At 49.8% G+C, this 16,737-nt stretch overlaps 2 protein-coding genes across 7 annotated transcripts in view; both read right to left on the bottom strand.

Moving 5' to 3' along the window:
* Window positions 1-337: 337 nt before the first annotated feature.
* On the bottom strand, window positions 338-4,689 carry ZNF22 (zinc finger protein 22). Of its 2 annotated transcripts, none has more exons than XM_051836934.2 (2): window positions 4,556-4,689; window positions 338-2,269 (listed from the first exon to the last, which is right to left on the bottom strand). In XM_051836934.2, exon 2 carries the CDS (start codon window positions 2,183-2,185, stop codon window positions 1,508-1,510), a length of 678 nt encoding a protein of 225 aa, XP_051692894.1. In that variant the 5' UTR covers window positions 2,186-2,269; window positions 4,556-4,689; the 3' UTR covers window positions 338-1,507. The 2 variants fall into 2 exon arrangements, with proteins under 2 accessions (XP_051692894.1, XP_002722574.1); XM_002722528.5 differs by lacking the exon at window positions 4,556-4,689 and adding an exon at window positions 3,726-4,087.
* A 6,258-nt stretch (window positions 4,690-10,947) lies between these two features.
* The window catches only part of RASSF4 (Ras association domain family member 4), a 35,121-nt gene continuing 29,331 nt past the window's right edge, over window positions 10,948-16,737 (bottom strand). For 3 of the 5 annotated variants that reach the window (XM_070058129.1, XM_017338471.3, XM_070058132.1), the window contains 3 exons: window positions 16,489-16,610; window positions 13,384-13,481; window positions 10,948-12,325 (listed from right to left, as the gene is read on the bottom strand). In XM_070058129.1, the coding sequence (XP_069914230.1) occupies window positions 12,265-12,325; window positions 13,384-13,481; window positions 16,489-16,610 (281 nt within the window). In that variant the 3' untranslated portion in view covers window positions 10,948-12,264. The remainder of the gene's footprint in view (window positions 12,326-13,383; window positions 13,482-16,488; window positions 16,611-16,737) is intronic. The other 2 variants (XM_070058131.1, XM_070058130.1) reach the window with 1 other exon arrangement.

The following is a 16,737-nucleotide window of genomic DNA, read 5'->3' on the forward strand; positions in this document are numbered from 1 at the left end:
CACAGGTCCTCAGAAGGGCCCTACAGCCATGCCCCTGCCACAGAGCGACTTGGCTCTAACAGGCAGATCAAAGATCAAGTCTACTATAAACGTTGTCTGTAATCACCTCACAGAACACTCTGGATATTCCCACTGGGTGAAACTGCTGTCAACAAGGCCATACTCTATGAACCTGCACTCAACACAAGGCTGAAGAGGAGGCAAAGTTCAAATTCGAGGAAATAAAAAAACAGACAAAACAAGCAATTATATCAAAAGCTGTGCTTTTTCGGTCTTTAAACTTAGATCAGTTGTCTAGATCACTACAATTTCCCAGGAAAAAAAGAGAAGGCAGTAGTATGCAAAATACTTCATTTTTTATTTCTATGGATAACTGTCATTAGTATAGCAGAAACTGACATGATTATAAAAGATACCAAAAAAAGTGTAAGAATGTTAGTATTCAATAGAAATTAAAACCTGAGCTGAAGGCTGATCAGGGTAACCGACAACTGGCACCGCTCTGACAGAAGTTACAGGTTTACGAGCCTTAACTCCTGTAATGCAGAGGAAGTTAAATGTCCACGGAGCTACAATACAATGACACTAACATTAAATGACTTAGGTTGTTCACAAACACTTAAGCTAAATCTAAAGTTTACACTCTTGAACATGGTGAGGCATATACATTGTAGGTTTTTAATTAGCTAGAGAAAAGCTAAGTCTGTTCTTAATCGTTTATTCCTGTAGCTCTAAAGCGCTGGTTCAGCTGGGCAAAAGTGATCATCAATATTGGAATGGATCATCATACATTCACCCCACCTTCTGGAAAACAAGTGACATGGCAGTAACACCATCACACAGAACAGTTATTAGTAGGAATACACCTGTGGTCTAATTCAGTTCTTACTTTAGACTCCATGGTATCTCTTATGAAGATTTTGGTGAAAAGCAATTCGTAACTGGCCATAAGCAGAAGGGGAAAAAAACCTAAGAATGCTAGCAACAATGGCCCTGTTGATTCAGAATCTGTGAACATGAATAGATTCTAACATGTTGAATAGAGTCACATTCACACACCAATGGTTAATATACTACAAAACTTTACAAACATAAAATCCCCTCATTTGTTGAGAACTTCAAAGCCAACAGAAATTCTTCTCCCTTCTAAGTAAATTTCTTCCACAGGAAGTCCTAAAACTTGAGTAACGCCTGGCGTGCCTGTGCTTTCACAAATGTGTCACTAAGCATGATGGTTTTTGTTAAAGTGAAGCAGGAAGCAATTTCATGAGGTCAAGAAGGCTTCCATTCCCTCACAGCATACTTTTAATTCTTTCTGCTCCACGTCACACAGACAAGAAACAAGGGCATCTAGGCTCGTGTAGTTTCTTTTATCCCAATAAAGTCATTAACTTCCTATTATCTGTCTTCCGAGAAAGGATCCAGCGCTACATGCTCCACTATAAAGCATCTCCGGCCTTCACAGCTTGTATCTTTTTGTAAAGAGCGCTGAGGCAGTGCCCTCTGCTTAGCGGAGGCCGGCCACCGACTTCCTCCCTGTGCCGGCTTTCCAGGAGGACACCACGTGCGTCTTTGCCCTGATATTTCTGCCCCGGGTCTTCCGAGGCTTCTCCTCTTTGTGCACCTTCATGTGCTGCCGCAGGTGAGAACTCTGGCTGAAGCATTTGCCGCACTCACTGCACTGGTAGGGTTTCTCCCCGGTGTGCGTTCTCTGGTGCTGAATAAGGTGAGAACTCTGGCTGAAACATCGGCCACACTCATCACACTGGTAGGGCTTTTCCCCGGTGTGAATCCTCTGGTGCTGAATGAGGTTGGAGCTCTGCTTGAACCTTTCTCCGCACTCATCACACTTATAGGGCTTCTCCCCAGTGTGGATCCGTCGATGCTGGATGAGATTGGAACTCTGAAAGAAACTCTTCCCGCAGTCGGCACATTTGTGAGATTTCTTTCCAGTGTGGATCTTCTGGTGTTGAAAAAGAGTTGAACTCTGACTGAAACTCTTTTCACATTCAGTGCATTTGTAGGGTTTCTCATCCAGGCTTCTCCTCAGTCTACTCAAGCCTGAGTCGAAACGAATGGTCATCCCCCATCTCTGCCGCTGCTGGCCTGTTTTGCGCTTGTTCTCATAGGCTTTTCCCTGGCTTGAGCTCCGAGAAATGCCCGCCTTAGGTTTTCCTAACTTCATGGTGAACAGCCAGATGCAATCAGAAGGAAGTTTACGGTCCTCTTCTAAACTAATGCTTCATTTCCTAGAGCGACACAGAACTTTCTGCAGGTAGAGAAAAAAAATACAAATACAAATCTTATTAATTATTCAAATTTAAGATCTCTTCAAGCCACCAAAATCACAACCATGTTTAAAATAAAAATGTATTTGGTACTGATGAAAACAAAGAGGGGAAAAAAACAGATGTAGAAATACATGCAAAACAACTCTGGATAATAAACATCATCTCATGTTGACTGAATTTACTTTTAGAATGTTTGTCTTTTGAAACAGAACTAAAAAAAAGTGAGGTGATGAGATAGAATTTTTAGCCATTAGCATATAAATGTATCATTTTGAAGGATTAAAAAGTGGATACAAGATAACACCTTAAAAGAATAGACGAAATCATTCCAGAAGACAACAAAGTTTGTGAAACAAAATATCATTACATTGTACTACCTACTCCCTGGGGCCAGTCCCTGGGGCCAGCGCTATAGAGGATAAAGCTGCTCCCTCCAGTGCCACCATCCCATATGGGTGCTGCTGAGTCCTGGCTGCTCCACGTCTGATCCAGCTCTCTACTGTGGCCTGGGAAAGCAGTGGATGATGACCCAAGTCCTTGGGCCCCTGCACCCAGGTGGGAGACCCGGAAGAAGCTCCCGGCTCCTGGCTTCGGATTGGCACAGTTCCGGCCATTGAGGCCAACTGGGAACTGGGGAGTGAACCAGCGGATGGATGGAAGACCTCTCTCTCTCTCTCTCTCTCTCTCTCTGTGTAGCTCTTTCAAATAAATAAATAATTTTTTTAATCTACTCCCCTGACTCTCTAAGGTTTCCAAACAGAATGAAATGACAAAGTACCCACTTTATAATATATTCATTCCTGCTTATTCCCATTTGTTTAGCCATTGTACTTCCACAGCTGTTGATGGCAACGCGGCTCTAACTCTGTGACATAAATCATGCTGAATGTAAAAAGTACTCAATAAGAAGTGGTAGATTAACTTCGAGTCTAGCTATGATAAACACGTACTAGATGAGAACTTGCCAGCGACGCGGGCCTTTGTTATTACTTTATTCCTAGAGTCTAATGATCCAAGAAAGAGGACGGTTCTTGAAACAAAGAGTGCTTCAAGAAAGAGAAAGAAAAGTTTCACTTTTACCTGATAGAGGAACAAAAACGGAGTTGAGAAGAACTCAAGAAAAGGAGAAGTGGCAAAAGTAAATTTACATGTAAAAATAGGATGAGATTCTTAAAATACCCACATGCTGCAAAAAAGCTTCAAGTATTTACTTAGAAGGTTGTCCTGAGGCTGTTTAAAATAGCCCAGGCAAACAACCAAAGACCCCACAACTCCAAATAGGTGGCAATGTGGGAGAGGCTGTGACTGCCAAAGTAACACCGTCATTATGTCCCAAATCCTGTGCCTGAAAGAAGACTTTAAAAAGGGACTAATTACCCCGGGTTTCTAGGCATACAGACACAGGAAAAGACACATGACATCATTTCTCTTTACCTTTCCCTCACGTGACTGTGTAACTGAGACTCTGAGGCTAACAGTGCCCAGGATTTCATCGGGACATTGAACAACAACACGTGATGCAGAAAGACCAAACTGCTCCGTAACAGCTAAGTCCTTAATCCGGGCAAATATTTATAAAACAGGAACTGCAAGGGAGGCATTGTGTTAGGCACATGCTGTTGGTGGTCAACAAACACCCATAATGGGAATTACCTATTTTTTTAAAGGCGCGTGCATTTTTTTTTTTTTTAACTACCCAAGTCGGATCTGGGTGGCAACTCTGAGACTTGCTAAACGTCCTATTGTGCTGCCTTGGGCTAGCTCCGCGCCATCACCTCCGCTCAGAGCTGAGACCACGCAGGTGCCCCCAACCCCTCGTAGGCGGCAGCAGCTTTGTCCGCGGCCCCAGCTGCCCACGCCCGCCCTGGCGCTGCGGGCCCGGGGGCTCAGCCAGCAGGTGCGCGCGAGGGCAAAGGTCAATTTGAGTGACAGGAGCTACTCATCCCCCAAGCCAGGCCGCTCCCGGGCAGGGGCCTCGGGGATCCCTTTGGTGGCGCATCCCCCCGGGGAGCTGGAAGTTTGAGCGTTATCCGCAACCAGCTCGGACGCATCCCGCAGCGCCTCCGCGCACCCCGCAACCAGCGGCCAGGCCCGCCGGGCGCTCTCGGGCCTGGGGGCCGCGCCGGGAAGGCCTCTCCCCGCGGACGCGGCGGGGCCGCCCCTGCCCGCCGCCCCCGTCAGGCCAGCAGGCCCCAGCTCGGAGGCCGCCTGCCCGCGCCCGCGCCGCCCCCCGCGCCCCGCGCCCGCGCCTCGGGCCCACTCACCGCGCCGGGCCCGCCGCCGCCGCCGCCCTCGCTCGCCGCGCGCCCCTCGCGCCGCCGGAAGTGCGGGCCGCGCCGCTCGCCCGCCGCGGGCGCTCTAGCCACCTGGAGGAGCGCCCCTCTATGGTACCGGCCCACCCGCCGGCGCTCCCTGCCTTTCTGCCTGTGGGTGTTCGGACCCCCGTACGCCCCCCGCTCCCCGCCACGGCTCTCGCTCCTCAGCCGGCGTCCGGTGACGCCCCGCACACCACAGTGCCTCGGGGTGTTCCCGAACCGCCCTGTGGGTCGCCTGAGCAGAGCTCCCGTGAGCCTCTGCGACAGAAGAATGGCCATGCTGGGTTTCCCTCCTCTGGAAACCAGGGCTCGGAGAAGACCGGCCCCAGGCCGCGCTGCGTGTGGCCTGGGACGGACAGAGCCCCTGGCGTCCCCCCCTCACTAATGTCCTGTCTGCCGCTCCCCTCACCTCACAGGCTCCCCGCCTCAGGCAGCCGCCCAGCCATGCTCCCTCATGGGTCCGCTTCCTGCTCCTGGGGGTCCCCTCCTCCTGTCGGCCAGCATCCACCAACTGGATGTGTTGAAGACCCTCGCCTGGGTGACTCCACACTGATCCTGGAGGCAGATATTACTGAAATCCAGTCCAGGGCGCCATATGCATGTGTAATGGACACTCCAAACCCACCATACCCCAAAATGAACTCCTAATGACTCACTTGGCCTCCTCCCAGAAATTGGTGACAACCCCATTTTTTTTTTTTTCAGTTGCTCGAGTCAAATACTTTGATGGCATTGTGGGCCCTGATTTTTTTAAATTTTTTCTTCTGTTTTCACCCAAACCCACATCCAATCCATTTGAAAATTCTATTGGCTGTCTTGAAAATATATTCAGAATCAAGCCACTTTGAACAGCTGTGCTAGAAGCCGCCACCACCTCCTGTCTGGATAATTTCACTGTCTACTGATGTGCTTACGGCCCCAGAGTGATCCTCTTAAAACCCAAGTTACACCGTTAATTTGTCCAAAATCTCCTAGAGCCCTCTTAGTCTTGTTGGCGCAAAAGCCAGCGACTTTGCAGTGGCCCACAATGCCTCTCCTGGTTTGTCTCTTTGGCTCTTTGCTGTACCCTTAGTGCTAAAGACAGTGCTTGGCAGGTAGCAGGCACTTGGTGAATGTTTGCTGAATGAATGAACATGGAAGATGACTTGTTTACAAAGTGCTTTCACACCTGTCCTCTGGTCTTTCATCTTTACTATGGTCTGGTGAGGCAGGGGATTGTCTGAGTCCTGCAGATCTGTAAAATGAGGGAAGAGGGGGAGACCAAGTGGACGAAAGGTTCAAACTCTCAGGCTGCGGCTTTGTGTTCTGCAGCGAGCAGCTTCCGCAGATGGCCGAGCAAGAGGCTGGACGAGGTCTGAACCAGGAAGGTCAGGCCAATAATCCAGGGAATGCACGGACTGCTGTAAAAATCAAATGAGACAATATGAGGTACTTGGCACAACGCATAGCATTTAAGAATTGTGAACCATTGTTATGATGTTGTAGGATTTTGATGGTGGTGGATGGAGAGGCTGGGGAGGAAGGGCGATGGCCAGAAATGCCTTAGGAAAAGTTTCAAGAGCAGTGACCTGCTAGGACTGTTTGCACTGCATTAAAAAGAGTTTATTTTCTTCAAAACATATACTTTATTAATCAGATAGTCATAAGCGAACAGAAACCCTTGTCCGAGTCCCACGTAAAGGTGGGTTATCCATTTCTCCGCACCTGAAACCAGTTGGTCTAGAGATATGTAGAAATAGAATCGGGTAAAGACTGATACAATTTTATTTTTTAAAAAAGATTTATTTATTTGAAAGGCAGAGTTACAGAGAGAGAGAGAGAGAGAGGTCTTCCATCCACTGGTTCAATCCAAAGCCAGGAGCCAGGAGCTTCTTCCGGGTCTCCCATGTAGGTGCAGGGACCCAAGGACTTGGGCCATCTTCTACTGCTTTCCCAGGCCATAGCAGGAGCTGGATCGGAAATGAAGCAGCCGGGACACGAACCAGCGCCCATATGGGATGCTGGCATTGCATTTACCCGCTATGCCACAGTGCCGCCCCCGATGCAGTTTTAAAATGGGAAAGATGAAAGGATAAAAGGGTGTAGGTGTCCCAGAATGAACAGAGGGAGAGATTAAGACTGAGAAGCAATAGCCATAAAAGGGGATCAAGGGGGAGGAGATGGAAGAGAAGGACCAGAGAAGAAGAGAGAAGCAGCAGGGTTCCACACCCTGGATGTATAGGCTAGCATCATAGTTAACTCTGGGTGCTTGCTGTGTGCCAGGCACTGTTGGAAGTACTTGGGGGCTCTTCTCTAATAGTCCTGTGGTGTGATTGTTCCTGGACACTTTGCTCCACCCTTCTCTGATGTTCCATCCCTGCCTATCGTGGTGTGACTCACAGGGCCTCCTAGTGAGCTCCATGCCCAGCCTGCTGATGTTGACTTGACGGTGTGACTTGCATTGGCCATGACCTGCACATGAGCAGGTGCAAGGCACAACGTGTCTCAGAAGGAGCTATGAGTCCTGTGTTCCTGCCAGCTTTGCTTGTTCCCACTGCCTCCAGGATAGCATGTCCCAAATCAGGCTGTTCCTGCAGTCTAGAACCCAGGATGAGAAGACACATGAGCAGAGCCCCCAGGCTCACCTACAGCCATGTAGTCCCATGGGACATGCGCAGAAATAAATGCTCTTACTGTAGAACAGAGATTTCGGTGTAGTGTGTTACTGTAAGAAAGCTGACTGATATACCTCCCACCAACCTTAAGAGATGAGAACTATTATCATCCCCACCTTATAGATAAACTGAGGCAAGCAGCCTGCCTGGGGTCACACATTTGTGAATGGCAGAAGTAGGCTTTGCAGCCAGAGCCTGACTCTACAGCCCATGCTGTTAGCCTCTATATAACAGCATGCATTGCAAATGGAATTGCAGGAGACTTAAGCAAACTGAGAAACTGAAAATGGTCACATGTAGCATTTACAAAACGCAAAGGAGAAAGGGGGATGATAGTGGCCGGGGCATCTAACAGAGCATCTTGGTTGGCTGTGAGGAGCAACTCGGACTAGACTAAGTTACTGGAATTAAGACTTATTCTATGCATCTGCTCTCCCACAATATGGCGCTGAAAGGGAGTAAACAACTTCTACGCAGCTGCCTCTCGCCAACTTGACTGATAAGCTGCAGGAGCTGATCCTGCTCCTGATTGGAGGAGAGCAGCGTGCTCGGTGTGTGGGTAGCAGAGTTGGGATTGGTGGAAGAGGACTATAAAGGAGGAGAGAGACAACATGCACCAGAAAACATCTGAAGGAACATCTGAGCAGCCCCCGAGAGAGCCGGCCGGCGGTGTGCCGCTCCCCCGCGGAAGTGGGGAAACTGGCAGGGGGAGCCGCCCCTCCACGGAGGTGGAGGGGTCGGCAGCCAACCCGGGAAGAACCAGCAGCAAACCCGGGAAGGGCCGAGCAGACAAAAGAACAGTGCAGGGTCTAGTGTCGTTCCTTCGCAAATGGGGGAGTGACAGTTGGCAGTCTGGGCTAAGAGGGCCCAGACCCCTTATTGGCTGGGCTCTTCTGGGGGACTGCTGGGCAGGGGCTGGTGTACCCAGAGCCCCATGGTAGTTGAAAGGTTCATGCTGGGAAGAAGAGTCTTCTGGGCTGAGAAACATGCTGGCAGGACTATTTCCTCTTCTGTGGCTTTGGTGCCTGCCCCATTGTCCTGTAGATGCCTGGAGTCCCCGCCCTCCACCCCCCCCAGACACACAGCACACACAAGTACAGATACACATAGACACACACAGACACAGATACAGACATACACAGACACACAGAGATGCATACACAGAGAAGCACAGACACACAGAGATGCACACACAGATGTACACACACAGACATGCACAGACACACAGACATACACAGACACAGACACACAGAGCTGCACACACACACACAGATACACACAGGCACACACAGAGACACAGACACACACACAGGCACACATACACAGACATACACAGACACAGTCACACAGAGCCACACACACACAGGCACAGACACAGATACCTAGACACACACACACACAGACACAGGCACAGGCACAGACACCCAGAGACACACACAAATATACAGACACACACACACACACACACACACACACAGTCTCGACAGACAGCATTGCTGTCTTGGGTCTCTATTGGCAACGTGGATGCTCCAAGTCCAGGTGCAGGAAGGCAGTGACAATGCATGGCCCCAGTGCAGTAATGAGTGGTCGATTGGTCACCACCTCCCACGAAGGGGAGCCCCTCAGCACAGGGACCCTGAACAATGGTTCAGTCTACCACGCCTGAGGCTCAGCTTTGTGTTCCCTCGGGTGCTCTGGGAATTCCCATTCCTGGGCTGCAGAAAAGTCCCCGTGCAAGCATGGTGGGCTGGGGGGTGGGAGCACAGGACCCCACCCCGCTCGCTGTGAGGCTCAGAGCACGTCAGCCCCTGGCTCGCTGCCACACAGAGGCAGTTCGAGGGCTAAATATAGTGCCTGCATCTGGTTGTTTTTATACTCGGAGTTGCTTGGCTTTGACCGACTGAACTTCCTGCCTGGCCCCCACTCCGAGCGGGGGGGGGGGGCTGTCCCCACTGCACCTGACAGCCAAGTCCTGTTGTCTCTGCAGCTGCAGGGTGCCTGTGTCCCACACACCTGGGGGGGGGCGCATTTTGCATTCCCAGTTCCTCCACAAATAACCTGAGAGCCAGGACAGGCCTTGGGTCTCATTTCCCTAGAACGAAGGGCCCAGATGTCCTTGGAGTGAACAGCTTTGTTTTGACAGGTAGCGTATGTACTGGGAGTGGATGGCTATCACTGCAGAAAAACAAGCTGTGTTTTGATCCCTTCTGATAACTTGTTCTGGGCAAGGCTGCTGTTTTTTCCCGAATCAGTCCTTTTGCAATCCTGTTGATTTTGTCCTGTGCTGGTCATCATTTACTCTGGTTGCTGGGAAGACAGCCCCACTGCAGGAGACAATGCTCTCCTTTGCTCAAGCTCCAGACCCCTCTATGACTTTTCATCCTAGTTAGCTTAGGGCTGTACACGCCAGGGAGAAAGGAAGCTGCAATTTGCCCCCCCCGCCCCCCCTCCGCCCAACAGAAGCCAGCAGGAAACCACCAGATCTGAAATTTGAAATGGGGTGTTGGGGTGCTCTGAATGAGCACCTCTTCAAATGTGGTGTTGTCGTTGATAAAAAGATCTGTGAAGCCCCAGAACACTGCAGAAGAGGCAGTTTCCCCAACTTGCTGGAGTAATTCTGAGCTGTAATGTTCAGAAGTGAATGCTGGGAGCTAGCACTGTAGCGTAGCAGGTAAAGCCTCCACCTCTGGCGCCAGCACCCCATATGGGCTGCTCCACTTCTAATCCAGCTCTCTGCTAATGCACCTGGGAAAGCAGCAGAAGATGGCCCAAGTGCTTGGGTCCCTGCACCTACGTGGGAGACCTGGAAGAAGCTCCTGACTCCTACTGGCCCAGCTCCAAATGTTGTGACCACTTGGGGAATGAACCAGTGAACTGTAACTCTGCCTATCAAATAAATAAATCTTTTTTTTTTTTAAGTGAATGCTGATAGTGTCTATTTCAAAAGCAATGCTTGCTTAAAAAGGCCTTAAGTACTGTTGTAATAACTCACAAAAAGCAAGCTGGCAAAGCAGCAGCCCGGGCTGACAGAGGGCTTCCTGTCCCAGCAGTACCTCGTACTGGTACCTGTCCGGCTCTCCAGCAGGCAGGCCTCTCTTGGCCTGCAATACCACATGCGCTGTCTTAGCCCCACTCCAGGCCTGGCTGATGTCCCGGCCATCCTGGTGTCTGGCACAGGGTAGAGTGTGGCTGCTGTGTCTTTGTCCCTCCAGGGCTGAGCCCAAGCCTGCACGAGGAGCTGCTTGCTTCCTGCCCATCGATAGGTGAGCAACTGTCCTGCACCCGAGGTTGCACATACAGGCTGGGGAGTCAAATCACCTGCTTGCGTCACTGTCCCACCTCTGGGCCCTGTCTCCATCCCACCTGACCCAACCTTGGAGGATCCCTGACACCCTCCTGACGCTAAGATCCTGCCCTTGAAGGTGACGTTACTGCACATCGTCCAGGCCAGCCTCAGGCACCCACACATGACTCCTCTTCCATGCCCTCCGGCTTCCTCATCTTAGTCCCCCCAAGACATGTGGTGGGAGTGAAAGAATCACATTGGCCTGAAGAGCTGATAGTCCATCTGCCAACCACAGCCACACAGGCCGTAGGACAAGAGTTCCAGAAGCAAAGCCATTACAGTGGACATGGAAAAAAGACAAAGAAGGGAAGGAGAAGAAAGTTCAGCCCTCACTCCCTCAGTCCACGATAGCTCCGTTTTATTGAGCACCCAGGACACCGTGCCATCAGAGGAGACCGAGGACAGCAGCCAGGCCTCCGCCCCTTCCCTGTGTGTCTCTGTGACAATGGCAGTGGGCGGTGCAGATCCTGGCATGACGCACACCCCGGTGAGCCGCTCCACAGGGCACGGCTACTCCCAGGCTCTGCTCTCCCCACTTTACATGCACTGGAGGTGGAGTCTGTCCTATCTCTGCGAGCCTTCACGCTTCTCTTTAAATCCACCTCCCATGGGCTCCCAGGGGGGGAAAGAGCGTTGGGCTTCAGTCTGCTCCGTTTTGGACAAACACCCTCGTGATCAGTATAAACTGCTGCATAGTTTTTGCAAAGCCTTTCTCGTTCGTGCCAGAAATTCTCCACTAGTGGACAAACACAAACTGTTCAGCATCTGGCCCCAGGGAGCTCAACGCCTCTTCTTCCCGGAGAAACATTTCTCCTCCTACCAGGCTTTGAAGGGAAATCATGAGACCCTGGGGAAAGTAAGAGCCACACAGGCATCCAGGGTGGGGGTGACAGGGGCCTGGGTGTAGCCCCCGGAGTCTCACCCACCCACACAGGTGGACCATCTCCCACTGTGAGCCAGCAGGCAGTGAGCTCCTTCTAAGAAGTTAAGGCGAACCTCTGCAGTGGGATGATAGGATGCTTGTGGGTTTATCCCTGATCTGCCCTCTGCACCAGGGGTGCTGGGCTGTGCAAGGCTCACGGGTGACGTCAGAGGCTTGGAGGCCAGGGATGCGGAAGTGAAGCAATGGCTGAAGATGTTACCTCCCGTAGCTGCGGGAAGCCCCTGCTTTTCCCAGCAGAGTTCCTGGAAGGCTACGATGTAGGGGCAGATAAGGGTTTCTCGGTTTGCAAGAATGATGATGATAATGGAAGCCTGCATGGTCTCTTGGGCCAGACAAAACCCATGCCCCCCTCCAGGGACCGGGTCCTATATTGCTCTCCTAAGAAGAGAGAGTGTGGAGTGGACAGAACTGGCCACACCGACCAGCCACACAATGTGGCCAGGGCTACAGTCTCAGATCTATTCACTGCTGGTGCCAGCCTTGCGTGCAAACCCCAGCAAGCAAGTTCCTGGCTCCTTAAGCTGGGTCTGATTCCTGTGTGTGCCAACAGCGAGGGAGGTGGGTCTCATGGTACTGAGGCTTCAGACAGGTGGAAGTACAGGTGTTGGGCTCCTCAGGTGGTGGCCATCAGTCAGAGTGACCGCTCAGGGCCCAGCCGCTGGGACTCCGTGCGCACTTGCTGCTGGAGGGGTCAGAAGAGGCAGGTGCCTGCCAGCTACTTGGTCTCCACCAGCTGCTCCAGGCGCTGCAGCATTGTCAGACGCAGGGCTTGGAACCTGGAGGGAGACACAGCAAAGGGGACCACAGCTGCTGCAGAGGACCAGGAGCCGGTGACTGAGCAAGGTACATGGTGGGGCCTGGCCCGGGAGACCTCTGCTCCCGAATGGCTGATTGTCAGCCACCCAGGAGAGAGAAGACCCCGGCCTGCCCCATGTACTGTACAGAGCGTCATTCAAACAGACAACCGCCACTTCTATTCCAAAGACTCGAAGCGAGCAGGGGTGGGCTCAGGCAGCCTGTGGTCCCTTGCAGGCTCTGCAGTAATCAGTGCTGCAACCTCCCCGACCTGGGGCCTCCTCTTCTGTGCACTGAGCATACTCACCAGGTGGTCCCTGGGTCCCTTTCAGCTCTCCACAGATCAGGGTCTCTGTTGACTCCCTGGGTGGGGCCCAGCCAGGAAGCCTGCCTGGGTGTGTGTGTGTGTGTGTGTGTGTGTGTGTGTAGGGGTGGGGGAGTGCAGGATGTGGCTTTCCAAGGGCCATGCAGCCAGAAGTCAAACCAGATACCCAACCCCAGGCCTTTCCAGCCCCAGGCTGAATGACCTCCACCTGTTCTCTTCCATACTTCACCGGAACAAGTGAGACAGGTCACCGGGACCCAGCTTGGCGAACCTCAAAAAGCCAGGTCCCAACACAGCTTCTCCAGCTGCTTGCAGGTGACACCTGCTCCCCTTCCTTTCCCTCCAGCTGGTCTCCCACTCCTAAAAACATGAAAGGGCTCTGGGAATTGCAACAACTGCTCAGAATTCCTGCTATTCAGAAATAGCAGAACCAAATCACCTGCGGAATTCAAAACCCTGATCCAGCCCCGCCCCCTCTCAAGACCCTCCCCTCCCTGCCACACCCTGCCCTCTTCCTCTCCTGCCCAGCTACAACTGTGTCTCGTGCTGGTGTGGGGATGCTGAGGCTGGATGGCGCCCCTGATGTTTTGGCAGCCAGGGGTCAGAGGGCGAGGCTGGGAACCAGGGTTAGCAACAGCTCTCCCTATACTGCAGGGCAGTCGGTGCCAATGGAGGAGAGAGACCTGCCCGCCCAGCAGGTGAGGTGCCGCTTACTTCATGGTCAGTTTGATAATTTCTCTTTCCTCCTCTTCCTTTAATTTTTCAACAAAACTGTCCAGCACCGGCATTTCAAACTTAATGTACTGAGCAACCTAGAAAATCCAAGAACATTTTAATGTGCTTTCAAATCAAAGCCAATAACACGCCATCTTGCCATCTTCATGGCTTCCACGGGAGCCCAGGCAGCCGCATCTTGCAGCCCCAGAAGCAGCTGCCCACTTCCCACCCAACCCCCAGCGCCGCCCTGTGCTGTGTGCCGAAGCCGGGAGGATGGGAATTGTTGCTTTCTCAAAGGCAACCGTTATCTCCGGGCGGGGGGAAATGTTAGCTGGAATATTAGGAAACGCCCTAGTCCCGCAGTGCTGGCACATGGAGAGGTGGGGGTGGACTGGTGGGAACACCATTGTTCCTGACAATGGAACGAAACGGCACCAGCCCTGGGAAAAGGGTGCCCTGGGAAGAGCCGAGGGACACAGGGCCTCCAAGCCTCCTACTTGGGTCTCTCCATGCACAGGGGGTGTGGGATGTGCTCATTGTCCAGCCTGGATCCTGGCAGTGACCCAGAGACTGCAATGCCTCCTTCCCCTCCTCCATAAGCCCCAGGTAGTCCTGGGCAAAGAGTCCTGTACATGGCTCATTCATGCAAAGACAGCCAAAGGCAGCTGGCCTCCACATCATGCAACCCGGGATTGAAGATAGGAAAAAAAAAACACCATATTGTGTCTGCGCTGAACTTGTGCACTGTCATTATTAACAGCTACTCTGACAGCACTGTACATTGTACAATGCATACCTAATACATTGTACAATGCATACCTAATACATTGTATAATGTATACCTAATACATTGTACAATGCATACCTAATACATTGTATAATGCATACCTAATACATTGTATAATGCATACCTAATACATTGTACAATGCATACCTAATACATTGTATAATGTATACCTAATACATTGTACAATGCATACCTAATACATTGTATAATGTATACCTAATACATTGTACAATGCATACCTAATACATTGTATAATGCATACCTAATACATTGTACAATGTATACCTAATACATTGTACAATGCATACCTCATACATTGTATAATGCATACCTAATACATTGTATAATGTATACCTCATACATTGTATAATGCATACCTAATACATTGTATAATGCATACCTAATACATTGTATAATGCATACCTAATACATTGTACAATGCATACCTAATACATTGTACAATGCATACCTAATACATTGTACAATGCATACCTAATACATTGTACAATGCATACCTAATACATTGTACAATGCATACCTAATACATTGTACAATGCATACCTAATACATTGTACAATGCATACCTAATACATTGTACAATGCATACCTAATACATTGTACAATGCATACCTAATACATTGTACAATGCATACCTAATACATTGTACAATGCATACCTAATACATTGTACAATGCATACCTAATACATTGTACAATGCATACCTAATACATTGTACAATGCATACCTAATACATTGTACAATGCATACCTAATACATTGTACAATGCATACCTAATACATTGTACAATGCATACCTAATACATTGTACAATGCATACCTAATACATTGTACAATGCATACCTAATACATTGTACAATGCATACCTAATACATTGTACAATGCATACCTAATACATTGTACAATGCATACCTAATACATTGTACAATGCATACCTAATACATTGTACAATGCATACCTAATACATTGTACAATGTATACCTAATACATTGTACAATGCATACCTAATACATTGTACAATGCATACCTAATACATTGTACAATGCATACCTAATACATTGTATAATGCATACCTAATACATTGTACAATGTATACCTAATACATTGTACAATGCATACCTAATACATTGTATAATGCATACCTAATACATTGTACAATGCATACCTAATACATTGTACAATGCATACCTAATACATTGTACAATGCATACCTAATACATTGTATAATGCATACCTAATACATTGTACAATGCATACCTAATACATTGTACAATGCATACCTAATACATTGTACAATGCATACCTAATACATTGTACAATGCATACCTAATACATTGTATAATGCATACCTAATACATTGTACAATGCATACCTAATACATTGTACAATGCATACCTAATACATTGTACAATGCATACCTAATACATTGTACAATGTATACCTAATACATTGTACAATGCATACCTAATACATTGTATAATGTATACCTAATACATTGTACAATGCATACCTAATACATTGCACAATGCATACCTAATACATTGTATAATGTATACCTCATACAATGTATACATTGGAGGTGTATACATTGGAGGTGGTTTAAAGTATATGGGACAGGAGCTGGCGCTGTGGCACAGTGAGTTAAGCCACGAAGCCACAGCCTGCAGCACCCGCATCCCACATGGGTACTGGTTCAAGTCCCAGCTGCTCTATTTCCAATCCAGCTCCCTGGGAAGGTAGCAGTTGATGACCCAAGTATGTGGGAGACTCACATGGGAGACTCGTATGGAGTTCCAGGCTCCTGGCTTCAGCCTAGCCTAGCCCTGGTTGTTGGGTCATTTGGGGAGTGAACCAGCAGAGAGAGAAGATCTCTCTGGTCTCTCAGTCTATCTAATAGAGGATCTTTCTAGCTATGTCTCTCCTTCTCTCTCTGTAACTGTCTTTTCAAACAAATTTAAAAAATTTTTTAAAAAGAATACGGAGGATTGTATAGGCTCTATGCAGATCCTATGCCATGTAACACATGGGACTTGACACCTGCAGATTTTGGGTGTCTGCAGGGGGTCCTGTGCACACTGAGAGATGATGGCGTGCTAAAGAGAGGAAAAAGACAGGGCTGTGGCTTTTTAGACCCCAAGTTCTTCTTTCCCCCAAGACAGTAACAGGCAGAGGGAGGGCTGGGGCCATCACCGTGCTGGGCAGGGGGGCTTGGGGACAGCTGTATGCCCTGGACTCTGGCCAAGGGGGGCTACGGAGCCCGTGGGAGGTCCCCCACGGTGTCTCCCGGCCCCTACTCACATCGTGGGGCACCTCCTCGCCCAGGTCTGCTTCCATCAGGAACATCTTGGCGATCTTCTCACAGGGCCCGTGCAGGATTCTGGAAATCAGTGGGTACTCACAATCCTTTAACTTCGTCCTTTCTGGAAAACAAGGCCATTTACACAGCTCCTGGCCCATCCGGGTCAATGATGCTCTTTGGACCAGGACAGGCACGCGATAGAAAAGTGAAATCCAGGGTGGGGGCCCAGAAGACTCTCTCCAGACTGC

This window comes from Oryctolagus cuniculus, chromosome 15 (genome assembly GCF_964237555.1).
Source record: "Oryctolagus cuniculus chromosome 15, mOryCun1.1, whole genome shotgun sequence".
NCBI lineage: Eukaryota > Metazoa > Chordata > Mammalia > Lagomorpha > Leporidae > Oryctolagus > Oryctolagus cuniculus.